The sequence below is a fragment of the Squalius cephalus genome (genome assembly GCF_949319135.1).
Source record: "Squalius cephalus genome assembly, chromosome: 3".
In the NCBI taxonomy this organism is placed as follows: domain Eukaryota; kingdom Metazoa; phylum Chordata; class Actinopteri; order Cypriniformes; family Leuciscidae; genus Squalius; species Squalius cephalus.
Genome location: NC_137124.1, coordinates 29,428,352 through 29,446,040, shown reverse-complemented (window position 1 = coordinate 29,446,040; position 17,689 = coordinate 29,428,352). Strand labels below are relative to the sequence as shown.

The 17,689-nt window shown below is 36.6% G+C and overlaps 2 protein-coding genes across 4 annotated transcripts in view; one reads left to right on the top strand and one right to left on the bottom strand.

The window, feature by feature from the left end:
- phkb (phosphorylase kinase, beta) overlaps window positions 1–12,575 on the bottom strand; it is a 67,556-nt gene extending 54,981 nt beyond the window's left edge. The window contains exons 1-5 of one of the 3 annotated variants that reach the window (XM_079867058.1): window positions 12,456–12,522; window positions 9,678–9,774; window positions 8,378–8,464; window positions 4,743–4,881; window positions 1,418–1,517 (exon numbers count right to left, since the gene is read on the bottom strand). In XM_079867058.1, coding sequence (XP_079723184.1) covers window positions 1,418–1,517; window positions 4,743–4,881; window positions 8,378–8,464; window positions 9,678–9,732 — 381 coding nt within the window. In that variant the 5' untranslated portion in view covers window positions 9,733–9,774; window positions 12,456–12,522. Of the gene's footprint in view, window positions 1–1,417; window positions 1,518–4,742; window positions 4,882–8,377; window positions 8,465–9,677; window positions 9,775–12,455 lie in introns of all 3 variants that reach the window. The other 2 variants (XM_079867057.1, XM_079867056.1) reach the window with 2 other exon arrangements.
- Window positions 12,576–12,598: 23 nt separating this feature from the next.
- The window catches only part of itfg1 (integrin alpha FG-GAP repeat containing 1), a 144,008-nt gene continuing 138,917 nt past the window's right edge, over window positions 12,599–17,689 (top strand). The window contains exons 1-6 of the mRNA XM_079867062.1: window positions 12,599–12,835; window positions 13,145–13,229; window positions 14,253–14,386; window positions 14,552–14,609; window positions 15,803–15,877; window positions 15,960–16,054. Coding sequence (XP_079723188.1) covers window positions 12,637–12,835; window positions 13,145–13,229; window positions 14,253–14,386; window positions 14,552–14,609; window positions 15,803–15,877; window positions 15,960–16,054 — 646 coding nt within the window. The 5' untranslated portion in view covers window positions 12,599–12,636. The remainder of the gene's footprint in view (window positions 12,836–13,144; window positions 13,230–14,252; window positions 14,387–14,551; window positions 14,610–15,802; window positions 15,878–15,959; window positions 16,055–17,689) is intronic.

Genomic DNA, 17,689 nt, shown 5'->3' with positions numbered 1-17,689 from the left:
GCAAAATACATTTTGCTGCCGCTAGGGTGCGTCTAGATTTCTAGGCTGCCAGTACTTATGAAAGGTTAGAAATGTTCATGTGCATTACTTAACATTTGCTTTTAGCTAGTGGTAAAAACAGTACCAGCTGGACCAAAACAGGAAGCCCAACAACTCTGCAAATGGCCACAGTCGTTCTAGGCAGCTCGCCATGGGAACGTTGTCAAAACCCTGATTGCAGCAACATCCAACTGTTAAAACCACAGAAAAGCCCAACTGGCAGCCACTCAAATGCAACCCAGAGAAATACCCAAATGCCATCCACGTTGTGGAGTGAGTTAACACATCTGTAGTCAAAATCAACTCTTTATTGAGGTGTGTCACAGACATTGCTGCCACGTTCCAGTGTGAGAGTTGAGGGATAGACAGGTGGAGTTAGTAAAACAAGACAAGGTTAGATATTTTATTTCCAGCTTTTAAAGAGAACTTATAGGGATCCAAACACGAAAATTCTATGATCAATTACTGACCCTCAAGCCATTCCAAACCCACAAGACTTTTATTCATCTTTAAAACACAAATTAAGATGTTTTTAATGAAACTTGAGAGAGATTTCAGTCCCTCCATTCAAAGTCCATTCCACCGAAATTGACACTTCAAAAAGTAACAAAAAAAAACATAATCCATATGAGTGGTCGAGCAGTTTAATCCAAGTCTACGTTAATTTGAGTTTTGAAGGTGAACGAAAGTCTGGAACAACAATTTTCATTTCTGGGTGAACTAATCTAATATAAATATTACTTCAAGCAAATATAAAAGTACAGTGCTAAATAAAACCATTATTTTATGGTGGAGCCACTTAAAATATTGGCATTGCAAGTAAAAATGAACTCCTGGACTGACTGGGCAACAGAAAAAAATCCTTACCATTGAGCCCTGAAACATTGAGTCGAGTCCAAAAAAAGCTTCACACCATGTGCAAAGCTCTTTCTGAGATTTACTGTAACCCCTGAACAGTAAAGAAAGCCTAGTGTTGCTTGCAAGTGTGGTGAGCCGGAGGGGGGAAAAAAAGAACGTGGGATGTGTGTACATTTCCTTTGAAAGTAAATCTGTGGTATAGTGGGAATATACATATGGAAATTCATGGCAAGGTCAGTCAAATCGACCAATGTGAACAAGTGTTAAATATAGGCTATGCAATCTTGCCAAACTTCACAAGGACGTTTGATCTACAGGCTGCTGCATGAGGTTACGGCACTAACCTTACAAGAACAGTACCAAAAATGATCAACAGAACTGTAAAGTTGTCTAAAAGTATGAAACTGCTCACCAGGGGGGAATAAAGCGATCTTCAGCAGGATGTTTGAGTTTTCAAAAAGGCAGAATTGATGAGTGACATGCATGCAGCTCTGTCCTATGGTGTGACGCTGAGACCCACCTTATCAGACTGCCGCATGTAGCAGTACATAATCCCCCGCATGCACTTGATGGCAGAGTGCTCCAGTTCATGAGTGCGGCCCATGTCATCGTCGATTCGCCTGCGCAAGAAACATTCTGCATGAGTTCCTGTAAAGCAATGTCAGCACCGTGTACTACAGCAAGGCAAAGTGCTCAAACTATCACAGTAATAAATAAAGGCAAACATGCAAATGAGACAAACCTTCAACACATATCAAGAGCGCTCATGTAGAGCGCACACATGCACACCACCCACATATACTCCTACAGAGATAAATAGAGAGTAAGTAATGGGTTCAGGCCTTGCTGTCAGATTGGAATCATCTTAATTAAACTCCTCTGACAATGCTAATATGCAGAGGTGAAGACTGATGACTACGTCTGCCTCTGATATACGCCTGCTCTCTATTTTTATCCCCGTTTTCGTCCTCTAGAGGAACAACCCTCACTGGGAGGAGTGAGAAGGAAAAGAAACACTTTATCTTAGGAGTTTAACGGAAAGTCTCGGTCTTGGGTGCCCTCCTATAAATCTTGTAACCTTGACCTGGGACCCGAGAGTGCTGGTGACCTGCTTTAGAAAGAGGGAAGGTGCGTGTGTGTGTTTGTGCTTGTTATGCTATGTTTAAAATATCTGTAACGTATTACCTTGCTACTGAATATTAAGCCCTGTTTACACCTGGTATTAAGATGCATTTTTGGTCGAAGAAGACAAGGGAGACACAACCCATTTACACCTGGTGTTTTAATTCATCTCTTTTGTCCACTTCTGTCCAGATTTCTTCGAGGGGAGGGTCTAAAGGCAGGTAAATGTATGGGCTTTTTCAGATCTTTGGATCTAATGGACAAAATAAGCCTGTGCAATTTACATATGAACGCAAAATGAGATGACGGAAAAACATACAGAGAATTGCAGCTTTCATTTCTGCTCTGATCATTTCCACACTGAACATTGTGTGTTTTCATCTCTAAACCAAACTTAGGGCTTCAAGCGATAAAGTTTAATTCCAGTCTGGCTTGCGAGCTTCTCATAATGTTTATGCATTAGGTCAGTAGGCGGAGAGTATGTGGAACACATTCACATTCGATCTCGTTTACACGAATCGTCCACTTGGGATTGACAAACATGCTTCTTAATACCAGGTGTAAATAGGGCCATAGAAATATTACAATGAAATTCAGTTAAAATATAAATAGTGGACATATATATATATATATATATATATATATATATATATATATATATATATAACTTCATATTTCAAGTTTTTTAAACTTTGCTTTCTGGATAAAATCACATAAATTGAATTTGCATAGAAATGCAATTTTGCATGTTTGCTAACTCAAATCAATTCATGGATTGAGTTGGAATTTAAAAAGGCATTCTGAATTCAACTGTTAATTATCACTATTAATGAAGATACGAGATAGAGTAAATGCCCAAATTAGGTAAATAAGCCTAGAAAACAATAACCAAATGTTTGGTTGTTCCAGCCAATGTTAGTTAAATTATTACATAGGAAAAACAATACAAAGCAAAATCAGACGGTCTAGAAAAGGTCATGCACCAAAACCTCCCACATAAACAAAAACTAATATTATTGTGTTTTTATGAAGTTTCTTTGTCCTTGTCACAATATGCTTTCTTCAAAATATTGTATTTTGTGTTCAACAGAAAAAAGTAATAGAGGTTGGGAACGACATGAGACTGAATAAATGATGACAGATCTTTCTCATAAATTTAAATGAAAGAAGGGAAGACAAAACACAAGGAAATACTGCCCACTTGGGAGAAAGTTCATTTTTTGGAGGGAAAATTATTCAGAACACAAATCCAAATCACTAGACAAGCTAGAAACAAACAAACAAACAAACAAACAAACAAACAAACAAAAATGTCCCAGTTAAAGAACGAGCAGGGTGGGTGTTTGGTCAGAGTGTCTTGGATTCAAAGAGACAATCCCACAAGAGGAACCTGAGGTGTAGCTCTAATATGTTGTTCAAGGGCATAAAGGTGATAGTTTGTGAATTTCCCCTTGCAGAGTTTGAACCTATAAATCCTTTAAGCTATCCAGTACATCCCTGGACATTAAGTTCAATCTAATTCTGTCTTAACAGAGCTTTGAAAACTGCAGTGTAGAAGCAGTAGTCCATTAATATGAGCACTGAAACAAATGCAGGTGGATCAACTTGCACCTGATCAGTGGGTACACATACTTAACTCAGTGTGATTAAAGCTGCCATTAGTTGGTCAAATGTGAGGAGAATATACTCACACCACCCTTTAAAAGATGTTTTTGAAAGAAGTCTCTTATACTCACCAAGGCTTTTTTACGCCAAAAAGAAGTAAAAACTCAATGTTCAATGCTGAATAAAAGTATGAATTTCTTTAATAAATAACCCTTACTGACCACAAATATTTGAACATTAGTGTAAGAAAACAGCAGAGATTTTTTTTTTTTTCAGATTTTTTTCCCTATGATAATGAGATTAATTTTCACCGTTTCATTCAGAGAGGCCTATTCCGCCAAATTTCTACCACAATACTGCTTATTCAGGCCAAATCATAGCCATAAGGCCTGTTCACACCAAGAGTGAGTCAACAAACCAGTTTGAAAAATAAAAAAAAACATATTACAATACAGATTGTCTTGCTCACTAAAATAGCTCACTAATAGATATTCTTTAAGATTTTGTAACAGCTTGTTCAGCCTTTTGTCCCTGGCTGTTAAACTCATCTTTGTCTGCTTAGACGCAGACACAGATGGTATACACGCCACTGCATACCAGCATATTTTTTTGTTATGTGCAACATAAAATAAGATATTTTGAAGAATGTCTGTAACCAAACAGTTGACTTTCATTGTATAACAACTTGAGGATGAGTAAATGATGACAGAATTTTCATTTTTTGGGTGAACTATCCCTTTAATAATCTCTATATCATGTATAGCACTACATGTATCATGCACTACATATGTCACACTTGTGGACCAGATGATTTTTTATGTCCTGATATGTAAAACAATAGAATTCAAAAGGGTGTACTTTCTTTTTAACATGACTGTATATATATTTCATATAATAGCACTCTGAACAACAGCCAGCACATTAATAATGGATTCACGGTCTTTGATTCATGAGTGGTGAGTAAAGGTGGTAAATGGGAGCACTAGAAAAGAGCCAGTCTCTTCAACACATTCATTTACATTTACCAATTGAAACATAATTTAAGATCAACGCAGATCAATGTGATCACAGATTTTACCAAAAGGTAATTCCACATAAAGTGCCAATCAATATCTAACCTGTATGCCAACGCCAGTGCCCAGACACTGGCAGCGCAGTAGAGGGAGTCTCTGACTTTAGCATCCTTACAGGTGGAACAGGTCTTCACAGGAAACAGACCAGTGGTAGGGCTCTGATAATTCAGAATGGTGCTCTTCACTAGAAGAAATGAGAGAAGGACAGAGAGAAAAACAGATATAGTCTCATGGTGTTACTATCAACAGCTCACCGCAACAGCAGGTGTCTTCACAAACACCTACTGTACCTTCAGGCCTGTTTACACATCTTTGATGAACACCAACTTTTATTCCTGTTTTCTGACATAAAATACCACTGCATGTATAATTAATCAAGCTAAATAAATATTGTCGCATATTACTCAACAATAATATTATGAAGAAGAAAACAGTACAAAAATGGCAACACAGCTTTGTCCGTCACTGTGCCCAACTGTTAAACTAGCTCTCTCTCGCTCCCTCCACTGTGATTTCTCTTTACTAATGTATAATCAGGCTGAATAGGGCACTTCATTTTTCATCAGCACATTACGGCAGCACAAATGAAGGGGACATTCATTCCGAGCCATCATTTGTTATGTAGAGTTTGGGTCAATTCAAAGAGACAGTGCCATCAGGGCTGGGGGATAAGGAGACACTGGGGGGAATTAGTCAGAATATTAATATACTCTTCAGAGAGACTGCAGCCAGGATTGCTCTGACTCGCATCGGAAGAATCCGGCATTCCAGACAAGGCGATAAATACGTTTTTATCTGATTAGGTCTTGTACTGTAAGTGATGCCGGCAGGACTAAAAGGAAGACTGCGGAGGAAAGGGTCAGAGATCAATTAATCCAGAGAAACCTGCTATTACTGGCCATTTGCTCCTGTAAAACCTTATATTACTAATCAAGAAAATCTCATTTGCAGTCATTTCACAGTCGCTGTGGCACGTGGAGGCATCACCTGTGCATTGAGTGACTTCTTTTGAGAAAGGGAAAAAGGCAAATGACGTATTATTCACACGCATCTTTGACGTGAGGGACTCTTGATGCAAATTCTTGGAAGACTGCTTGATTTCTCTCTTGTCATCTATCAGCATAATGCACCTCTAAATCAACCCCTAACACTGCACATACAATCAGTCTATTTCCACAAGGCAGCCATTTTTATACACCAAGAAGAAAGGGAGGGGGTCCATCAGAGAGAGTGGAAGAAGACGGAGAAAATGGGTGGAGACTGAACCACACAGACAGAGAGAGAGAGAGACAGAGGGAGAAGACAAAGAAAGAAAGAGAGGGAAATACTCTTTTGCCCATTAAAAGTTAAAGCTTGTTTTCTCCAGCCTTAATCTTGTGGAGGCAGAGGAAAGATAGCAGAACTGCATTCACAACAAACAGGCTGGAGAGAAGAAGAAGAGGAAATGAGAAGCACTGAAGCATTATGTCATTACCACATAAATAGGAAAACCCAGAAAGAGAGCGAGAAAGACCAGAGATAAAAATGGCAATATCCTTCTGAGAAAAGTTCAGAATAACATACCATGCATGTTGCATATAATGTGCTGCATTTATATACAGTACACACAGCAATCATTGTAAGCTGAGATGCATTTCAGCTCTGAGGTAGAGTCTGCCAAAACTATTACTATCTGAATTATGAAAGTTACCACATTTATCATTGTAGGATTCGTCTTATAGGGAATGACATGGGGATTCACTTTCAAAACGGGATTACCCAGCGCAAACGCTGTACGTTTGTCTGCTTCAACCATGACTCAAAAGGATCATTGAAATGAGAAGCATCCTCTCTGTCACTCTTTACTCTTTGTTCTCTCTCACTTCCTCCCTCCCTCACCCTGCAGTGCTCTCATCTCAGTGTTGTCTGTCTGGGGATTTTAAATGAGCTTTAGGAACAGGCTGAATGTCTGGATGGAGGAAAGAGATTGAAAATATAGAATTCGTACATGCAGTGTTCAAGAAACAAGGCTTTTCCATCGTTTTTGAAGTGGATGAAACAAGATGATCGAGCACTCGACTAATGAGCTGAGGAGTTGAATCAGGTGTGCTAGACAAAAGACATAAGGTGTTCTTGAAATGTTCAAATATACCACAATATTATACAATATCCCACAATATTTGTGTGTGTGGATTGAACCTTAAGGTCAATCTGTGATGTTTAGGTCCTACTTTGAATTCCTTTTCCTCTATAGGAGTTAGAAGGTCAGAGTTCCCCAAACTATGATACGCCGAGAAAGCAAAACTACTTGTGGCTGCTGGCAATATTTGGCATGCATATATGTATATATCATTATGATATCATCAACAAACCAGCAAAAAACAAATTGGAGATAATTCAGTGTTCGACAAATACAGGGATTCTGCAGGTTTTATGAAGGTAAATACTTGTTTTAAGACCAAGTAAAGAAAAATTTGTTCTCTAAATGTAAATATCTAGGGAGATGTAAACACAAAGAGATGTATTAGCAACACTTTGGAATTTGAAAATACAACTTCTAAAAGATATCCATTACTTGACTTAGCTTGACTAGCTACTGTATTTTCTGATGTTCTTCATCAGTATTTGTGTCTTGTTTTCCAGTGCAACTGCCTAAAGATTCAAGACACATTTACTGGAGATACAAAATGACACAAAATATGAAGTCTGTGAAGTTGACATATATTTGATCTTGTTTAAGCACAAACTCACTTAATTTTGTTCAACTTTTCAAGACTTACATTTGCTTCTCAAGTAAACGTATCAAAGATGTTTAGTTATTTGTATTGGAAAACAGGACAAAAATACTGAGGTAGATTAGTTGTTTTTTTTGCAATGCATGCAACATAATGCTATAACTTTTTTAATTTAAGATTGTCTGCTCCTATTAAGGCCTTAATTCGTGTAAGAGTGAATTAAACCTTTTTAAAACCCTTTTAAGACACGCAGAAACCCTGCAAATAAGACATACACTCTAACTAATCTAAATGACCTCAAAAAGCAAGACTCATTTTTCTTAAGAAACTATAAAAAAATCTATTAAGAAAACTATTTTAATATGACATATGCCATTCATCTTGCTAAGCAGAATTTATTTATTGTCATGGTGAAAACTAAAATGGAATTAGGTGAGAAAGAGATAGAGGGTGGGTAGGAAAAGAGATGAGTATTGATTAAGAGCAAACTGCACAGCAATGAGAAACTATACCAGCTCCAAATTAATCTTTTAGTGCTTATTCTCAAGTCATTTGCTGGGTATTATTATTAAATGTAATGGTTTGGAGACTTTTTGAATCCTCCAATTAAATTAGGAAACATCTTTCCATAATTAAATTATTTTTTAAATAGGAGTAAACATCGGTGCACTTAATACACAGATCAAATATATTAGGGACAATCAGGAGTAACTTTGCAATTTGTACACAACTTGACACCTTACATGAGTTGCTTTATAAATGCGTACTTTTAATTAAAATAAAAAGAAAGGTGGTGTAGCTAGATGAAGCCATGACACAATATAATGAGGTTAAATGCATCATTAAAACCATAATAGAATGCTCAAGAGATGTTCGCCTACAATCCTGAGCCCTCCATACCATAAAATCAATTCAATTCTTAAGCCTATATGAAAAACAAATTACATGCAGGGCATAAATTCTCACCTGCACTATAGAAGCGGTCAAGTTTCTCCCAAAGGGGCTCATCATCCCGGTGCAGTATGGATAGCTTAAGGGGTTCATAGATGGAGCCTGATCACAAAAAAGCAGACATTGATGTTACAACAACCCTTGAATCTGAACAGATCTGAAATATTGTGATGCTTATCTCATCTCTAGATGCAATTCAAGAATCCCTGGATGGAAGTGATGAGCATACACAGTCAGCACAGCTTCTTGATGATGCTACTGTATAGATTACTGACCCGCTACAGGCTCACTTACGGCTATTTAGTATGCTGAGGTTGAGCTGACTCACCAAAATCAAAATGTGCTTCAATTGGTCTCTGTAACCTAAATGGTTTTTTGTTCCATTTACAATGCTAAGAGCAGCGAAATGCAGATTTACCGGGGTGCAAAGGCAGCAAAGCATGCCAGGAAAACAATCAAAGCAAAATGCAAAAGACTAAAGCTATTGTTCACCAGTTGCATATATCAAATTGAACGTCACTGCAAACACACACAGCTTGATTGCAAAATTGAAGGCACTGGCACAAACTCTGTGAATAATGAAACCCAACACTAGTAAATTCAGGGTTTTTTTCTGTGAGGAGTGAAATTCAGGGGGAACCCCATCAACTTGAGCACTATTTCAGACACATTTAACTTTGGAGCAATTTACATTTTAATAGAATCGACCCAGGGTCAATACCTCAGGTACTGAAAATTCACATTTCCTAGCAAATTAGCATAATTCCCATCAGCTTTTAAGTAGCAGGGACAAAGCCATCTCTTTTTAAGATAACTCTGGCTAAGCAGTGCACATCCAAACGGGCAAATGAAAGATACTCCTCATTTTAGTTTCACCACACTGATATAAAAGTAACTTGCCTCAAGAAGCATACGAACCCTCTGTTGACAGATTTGATCAGACATTGACAAAAAGAGATGATAGGAATTGGACTTCATTACTGATTTGATTAATCATAAAATTTCCCCCATGATATTACCAAGGTGTATCTATGCGTAACCCCTTTAAATGAACTGAAACAGCTAGAAACATTAGAGATGAAACACTAGCATTATTATTTGCTGCAATAAAAAATAAAAGTAAATTAAGCACCAATTTTCAATTAGGCAACAAAGACTTTAATTTCTGAACCAATACTGTTATGGGAATGTATTGGCTTTCATTTTGTTTCATGGCAAAATTAGACAGTTATTAATAGTATTCTATCCAGATACTTCACACTATACCAACTGCAACGCAGCTTTTCCATGGATCAAGCCCTTCACCCAAACTTACCAAACTTCCGGAGTTTGCGATGGACATTCAGAACCTCTTTGGCAGTGTTGGCCATTTTTCATTAGGTGAACTCTACGCCAGTCCTCTATTAGTTAAACTACAACATTAGTATAATTCATATGGTTAGAGAGAGAAAAGACAAATTACATGGAATCACACAGAGCAATTTTCCAATCTTCAGGCATGGTTATTGAATGGACATGCAACAAATCTCATTATACACAACTGAAAGTGAGATGATTTGGTATGACTGATGTGAGAGGATGAGATGTCAATTAAAATGTGCGGAAATGTCGATGACACTATACAGACTACAATCCCAAGCCAACTTCTAAAATTAAGACTAATAATTTGTGATCTGTATCCAACTGACTGATTGTTTATATCACCACAAAATGTAAAGTATATTATTGCAAAGTTAACACTGGATATACACTATACTTCACCCGCATACAGTATACGTAAAGCGATATACAGGCCAACTATATGACAAATCTTAACTGTCGTTTAATTGTTTAAATCGTTACAAAACTGTATTTTCACCCAACTCTAATATGCTCAATGCGACTGTAAGGCATGACGATATTAAGATATTATAATCATTAACACCATGAATTTCTGTAAAGCTGTACAACTAAAATTGACATGACTATTTTAAAGGTCCCATATTGTCAAAAATGAAATTTCCTGCCTTTTTTCATGATAACAGAGGTCTAGGGGCAATGTAACTACCATATAAGTTTCAAAACAGTCAATCCACAGACAAATGCACACAGCCTGAATAAAGTAGCTGTGCCTTTTCACGAGCCGTTGTGACTTCCGGAAAAATGTGATGTCAGAACTACTGTCATCCGGACTCTGGACAAAATAGAAATATCTAAAAATAAAACATCTAAAAACAAATAAATTGTTATTCATATGTTGCACAAAACCAACAAGAATAACTAAAACTAAATAAAAACGATTTACAGGCCGGAACAATTTTCTATTTATAACATGTTTGCAGTGTTGAGCAATGTAGCCAATCACAGACATATGTGTTGATTTCTTGAACGCAAAGGTCAATGAGATGCATTTAAAGCTACACTGTGTAATTTTTAAGTTGATTCTTAGCAAAAAACACTTTGTTCTTTCAAAATGATATGTGCCGATTAATGTGTAATTACTTCTACCTACTAATCAAGTAATCTCGTAAGCGTAGAATCTGCCATTTAGAATACAAACGAGCGAGTCGCTCGAATGGCGGCAGCCATGTTGCGCCTCCATCTTGAAAGTACATTAGCCAAAGAGGGACATACCTAGAAATTCAAGCTTCGCCTTTCACGTTTTTACACTCAGTGGCACCGTGACGAATGCGAGGGGGAGATTACTCGCGACTGCCGGCAGATTTGAAATAATACGGCCACCGTAGGAGTTAAAACGCCCTCGGAATGGGAGGGGCTAGAAAGTAATATTCAGTTGGTAGTCATATACAATTTCACTGCTAGATGGAAGAAAATCCTACACAGTGTAGCTTTAAGAGAATCAACTCACTGCTCAAAACTTAGTTTTTGTTCAGTGCTGAATTCTGCATGCTGGCAAATCCTCTGATTATAACAAACGAAGTGTTGACATTATTAAAGATTTATTGTGCAGTCAGCTTCACTGATTATAACGGAGCTTTGTGATGAACTGAGATAAAAGCTTTTTAGGAATTATTAAGGGAGCGCACTTTGCCCTATTTCTGTCATGCCAAACCATGCAAGTAGCTTGCTTTTATGTTAAATTAACAGTGGTTTGTGAATGTTTATGCTTCAATAACAAATCATTTATCACCATCATTACAGGTGTTTTATTTACTACCTTACTTGAGAGCATCACCAAGCCACAGCAGGCTACAGCATACATGGACCCTAGTCACTTGTGGTTGGCCTGGCCGTGCCTCACTCAGACAGACAACAACAGGCAAATCAGAAGAGAGGCTCCTGAATATTAAGTAGACAGGCCAAAATCAACCTGTTCTTGGCAGAGCTCCTGAGAAAGGAGCTGTAAAAATATATTGAGATGGTTTTTGGTACTTATACCGCAAATATATATTCTTAAGGACATCAAAACCTAAAATAAAACTTCGGAAAGGTGTACAATATGGGACCTTTAAAGGAATAGTTCACGCAAAATATTGTATTCTTTACTCACCCAAGTTATTCCAAACCCGTATGAATTTGTGGAACACAAAAGTTAATATTAGATAGAATGACAATCACTGGTTACATTTATTGGATCTTTTACATACAGGTTTAGAATAACATTACAGTGAGCAATTTTCTTTTTTCTGTGTGACACTGACATCCCTTCAAGAAACAAAGAAAAATAGCAGAAAGAAACTACAGATATGTGTAATTTTACTTATTTATCTATCTTACATAACCACAAGTGGAACCAGAAAACTGTCAAGGGCTACTTGAGTTGTAATGTCAGTCTGAAGCAGATGCTAACAAGCACTGAATTAAGAGGGTTAAAAAGCCTTTTCAAAACATTCCGGGACTCAAGTCTTTTAAAGTACTAACGTTACTCCTTAAAAATTCAAAGCATGACGCTCAGAGTGCAGTTAGGCTCTAAATATAGTCCTTGTTCAGCGTACACTTCTCGCCTGACCTTTAGGCATTGCTCTCTGCCACACAGACACGACAACTCATGTTAATGAGCGTCTGCAACACGGACAATGGATCAAAATGCAGCGAGAGTACAAATGTGCACTGTTTAATCGTGCCCAGTGCCATGCATCTCAAAAAGCCAAACCTGATCGCTTAGATCTGGCTTTGAACTCCAGCATCTTCCATCCGACATCCGCTAAGCTTGCCATGATGACAGCAAAATAAAAACATCACACTCACACTGCCGTTAAGGCACCCACACTGTCGCAAAGCCTATATGCACCCCGCTGGCTGCCGTAGAACGACGTGCCGTGTTCCAGTTTGTGATGAACGAAGCTAACAGCAAAATGTTGCTGTCATGGGCTTGTTTTTTGACGTTATTATTAAGTTTTGTCGGACAATATGTCACGTTTGCATTGCAGGACGTTACCAGGGATTTATTTGCCTTGGAGAATTATGGTACAGTAGCGGCTTTCGGTGACTTCAACTCTGATAAACAGACTGACATTTTCATCATCAGGAAGAGTACGTACAGTTCTGCTAGCTGACGTTAAGATGAATAAGGTCTTAAAATCACCCTACCCGAAGTTTAACTTGTTTGGTTTATGTAAGGGGATGCTTCTTGTATATTATGTGTGAGCTTTGATAATATGTCAGCGGGTGTTTTGTGTATAACTCACCAGTGTTATATATTGTTGCTAATGACAGGGGGTGTGGCTGGGTACTGCACTAAACTAAAGTAGAGTACTTTGTAATGTGTGTTTTAATTATGTGTGTTATTGGTGATAAATATCCTGATGATGTGTTGTTTTATGGAATTTTTATTTCTTTCAGGATCTGAACTGTTGATTTTCTTGGCTGATCTTAAACCTCCTTATTACAAACCTAAAGTCAACCTGACTAAAGAGGCTATCTCTAGGTGAGAATATATACTGACACACACTAACCCTATAAAACCTACTCTATTACATTGATGCATACATTTTTAAGGCCTCTAAACATGATCAAAACGTTGCTAAATCTTCCAATCTTCTACATGTCTTCTTCCCTCTGACTTATAGCCTAGTTCATAATGTCCAGCTTTAGCTCGTAGTACAGATGTCTTTTTGCTGTGAAATATTTACTGATTCATTTTAGCAAATTAAATAATAACTTTTATATTGTTATTAATATTGCAAGAGAATATTTACTTGGGTAAAGCTGCTTACGTTTAAGTCAATTCAATTCATGTTTATTTGTATAGCGCTTTTCACAATACACATCTTTTCAAAGCAGCTTTACATAAAATGCATGAGTCCATATTACAATTTAGAGTGTTCTGTTATCAGAGGTAACTGTCTAAGTTATGTATTTCAGAAATGTAATAAAATGTTAAAATCACACTTAGCTAAAAATGTATTAATTAAAAAAAAAATTAATTTAATGCAGATACAATAAGCTCATTGAAGTAATGAATTCTTGTTTGTTAACAAATTATTATGACTGTTTACTTGATTATCCATATGTAATTTTTAGAAAAATAATGTTAATAGTGTATGCATCAAATATGATACAACATGCGTTTGAGGAATGCTTGTAAATCTCTCAATCATCATTGTGTTGCATTGCATTATATATTTTGCTGCTTAAAACTCCTGAGCTTTGATCATAAAACTAACCATTTAAATATCATTTTACAAAGTGTAAACATAGTAACAATTGATATTTATATAGTCATTTTATGTACGTAAAAATCAAATCACATTACAACAAGCTATCAGAATTTAATCTTATTTTTTGGCCATATGAATAACAACATCTGCACCAAATTGCATATTTGTGGTGAATAAAATGTATGTTTTTTTTTTTCCCCTCAAGTGTGAGATCCATATTCTCACTGTATCATACTAGGTGTGTGGTGTGTTGATATTGCAGTGTTCGTGTGTTTCTCTGGCTCTTTCAGTGACTTCAGCATAACTAGTGTGGTCCCGGGTGATTACGATGGAGACTCTCAGATGGATGTGCTTCTCACAGGCCACCTAAAGGACTCCCCACTGACAACTGTCTTCATCTTCTGGGGAAATAACCAAACTTTGGGTAAAATCTGAAAAGAATATATAGAGAAAAAATGTTTTGTGAAAGTGCTTTCACAAAGCATTTATTTATTATTAATTAAATCTTTTTGCCTAAACTGATGGTCATAGAACTATACTACAGCAGCGATTTGCACTGTTTTTGTAAATGTTTTCTGTTCTCTTACAGACCAGAATGAAAGGGTAGAGATTAACAGGACCTTTAATGATCAGCCCCTTGTCATGGAGTAAGTGATTATAAATATAGATTTATCAAATTGTTTTATATGAATAGTTTGGGAATTAGGGCTGGCCATTGACACAAAGTTCATGATTCCATACATATCACAAGGTCATGATTTGATTCAATTGTGATTCAACCAATTATTTTAGATATATAGCAGGTACAGTACATAATTATTTCTCAAGAAAAAAAAAAATAGTCAACTAGTTCTGTAGACTATACAGGGAACCCTGTCATATATGGTACAATTAGGCATTACAATTAACAACTGATTTGTATAAAAACATTTAAATTGCACATAAGGCATATTTTATAATAATTATGTTTTAATAATAATTTCTTAATGATGTAGTTTATACTCCAATTTGTTTTTTTTTTTTAAATATAGCCTAAACATTTAAATTGTGGCTGTCATAAAACTTGTTTTTATACTTGTTTTTATGACAGATGTATTCAAACATATATGAAATATTGAAGATCAGGTTAAGAAAAAATATAATGAATATGCAATATAGAGCATATATGTAGCAAAATGCTCCTCTCTAGTGTTCATTTTTCTATTTAACTATCAAGTTATTGTCATTAAATGCCTTTTTTTATGTAATGTTATGTGACATGGTTTACATGTCTTATTAACGTCTTTCTGTGGTTTAAACACTGATTGAGCGGTTACATTTCGGTAAGTTGTACTGTATCTTTCAACATCTGATGTTCACTCATGTCTACGTTTAGTAAAACGCAAGAGATGATCAGCTCTACTGCGATCTGTCATGCCACATTTAAGATCGGCAAAATGCTATTTACTGTTTGAATTTTGAATCAGAATTTGATGGGAGGTGCGCTACAAAAAATATCAAGTTAAGTTTTGTTCACGCATCCATGGAAAACAGCATAGACTAAAAGATTGGATCTTACATTTAGAAATCGAATTTAGTTAGATTTAGTTCATCAAAATGAGAATCAATTCAAATCGAGAAATCAATATTTTTCAACTCAGCCCTAGTGGTAATATTATATAATATCTACCGTATATATAATATTGGTCACTGATGAGGATTGTAATCATTTTAAACACAGTCATTGTGTCATTGTTCAAGTTTTGTAGTCCTCATCCTCTCAGTGTACAAATATAAGCTTCCCTTGTTAAGTTTCTGCTTTTGCAGAGGTCTAATGCCACTTTTTCTTTTCCACATACAGCTTTAATGGGGACATGATTCCAGACATTTTTGGATCTTCTGGTGGTTCATCAGAGGTTTGCTATCTCAAGACAAGGTAAGATTTATTTTGGTTTTTCTGCCTGTACCACAAAAACAAATGCACAGTGTGCAAACCATGCTGTTTTATCATTTATCAGAAAACAAAACTGTGAGAAGGCTCTCAGATATGATGTCAAAATGCGCACCCCTCATTCCAATGCTTTCATCGACCTAAACAAGGACTTCACTGCCGGTGAGTAATGCTACTTTGGTCTTTCCTCCACTAAGTCTTTTGAAGTGTCAGAGAAGATATTGAAAGGTCAGCTGCTCTGTGGGTTGATTTAGAGAATTGCTACTTCTCTATTCTGTAGCTTTCAGTTAGCATTGCTGAAGATGCCCATTTGCCGAGAAACGGCCTAGAGTGCTGCTTGATTTATTTATGAATTAGGAATGCTAGGAATACCTCTTTGATTGTTAACACATCAGACACTCAGGCGTATTAGAAAATACCTTTTTCTAAAACTGCTTTTTGTTGAAACAACAGATTGTCACATTTTACAATTAATTAAAATTGACCCTTCGCAGGGAGCTTGATTGACAGGTGATCTGACCAATCATACTTCGCCATCCGCCATTTTGTCCGACAAAGCAGTCAGTAGAGTTAGTAGATTAACATGGGAGGATTTGAACTTGAAACACGGAGTGTACTGACGTCTTTCCGTTGTTAAAACAACATTCCTTCTTATGTTTGTTCATGTTTATTTGAGGCTATAAATTAACTAAAAGGAAGAGATGATCGGTTCACGAGCAGCTTTAACTGATGCTCTACAGCGATCTGTCACGACACATTAAAGAGCCACAAAACGGTATTTATTGTTTAAATTTCTTTTAAAAAATGACCAAATTTGAAAGGTGAGACTTTGTTTAATATGTTTAATATCAAACGTAACCGAAAAGTAACCTGGTCTGTCCTGTCTGTCAGCGTGTTGTTAGTCTCCTCTCCGCGATGTATTTTTCACTGCGTGAGAACATGGTGTGGCGTGAGAACGGCGTAGCTTGTCGGACATAGCGACAGTAACTAAGGGGGGCGGGTCTTTGCGAACGGTCAATTATGTGTGTGCTTTAATGAAAGCAGCGCATTAATATAGAACAGAGAATAAAATGACTATAACTACCTGTGCATTAAACAGTTTATATTAAGTGTCTTACATTTTAGACACAGTATTGGCTGTTTTCTTTGCTTCTCAAAACACAGAGGTGTTTCATTACTGAATGAATGAATCGTTTGAATGAATGATTCAATGACTTACTCAACAGTCATACAAATACAATGACACACAAACTTGTAGTACTTATTCGCATTCATTCTTACATTCACATTTGCAGTACAAAAGCAATTAGGCATTTGCAACTTCTCTTTTTGCGATATATTAGATGCAAAACTAACCGTCTATTAGATGCAAAACTAACTAGGCCGTCAAGACAGTCAAGGCTCGAAGATTTGAAATTGCAGTGACGGATTTGAGAAGTTGCAAATGCCTAATTGGTCTTGTACTGTGAATGTAAGAATAAGTGCAATTATGTACTACAAGTTTGTGTCTGTCATTGTATTTCTGTGAATGACATTTTACACATTTGTGACTTCTTGTCTGCAACTTCAAATTCAGAATACAGGTTTGTGATTATTGTCTGCGAGTGCAAATCTCAACATTCAACTTCAAAAAACAATTTTTATTTTACAGGTTTTCACATCAGAGCTGTGAGTGTCAATTTTAGCGTACAAGTACAAATATTTATTGTACAAGTTCTCAGATTCACATCTACATGCTCTCGAGTTTTTATACTCTTTTACCTTCATAGTTTTTGCTATGGTCTCGAAACTGGAATC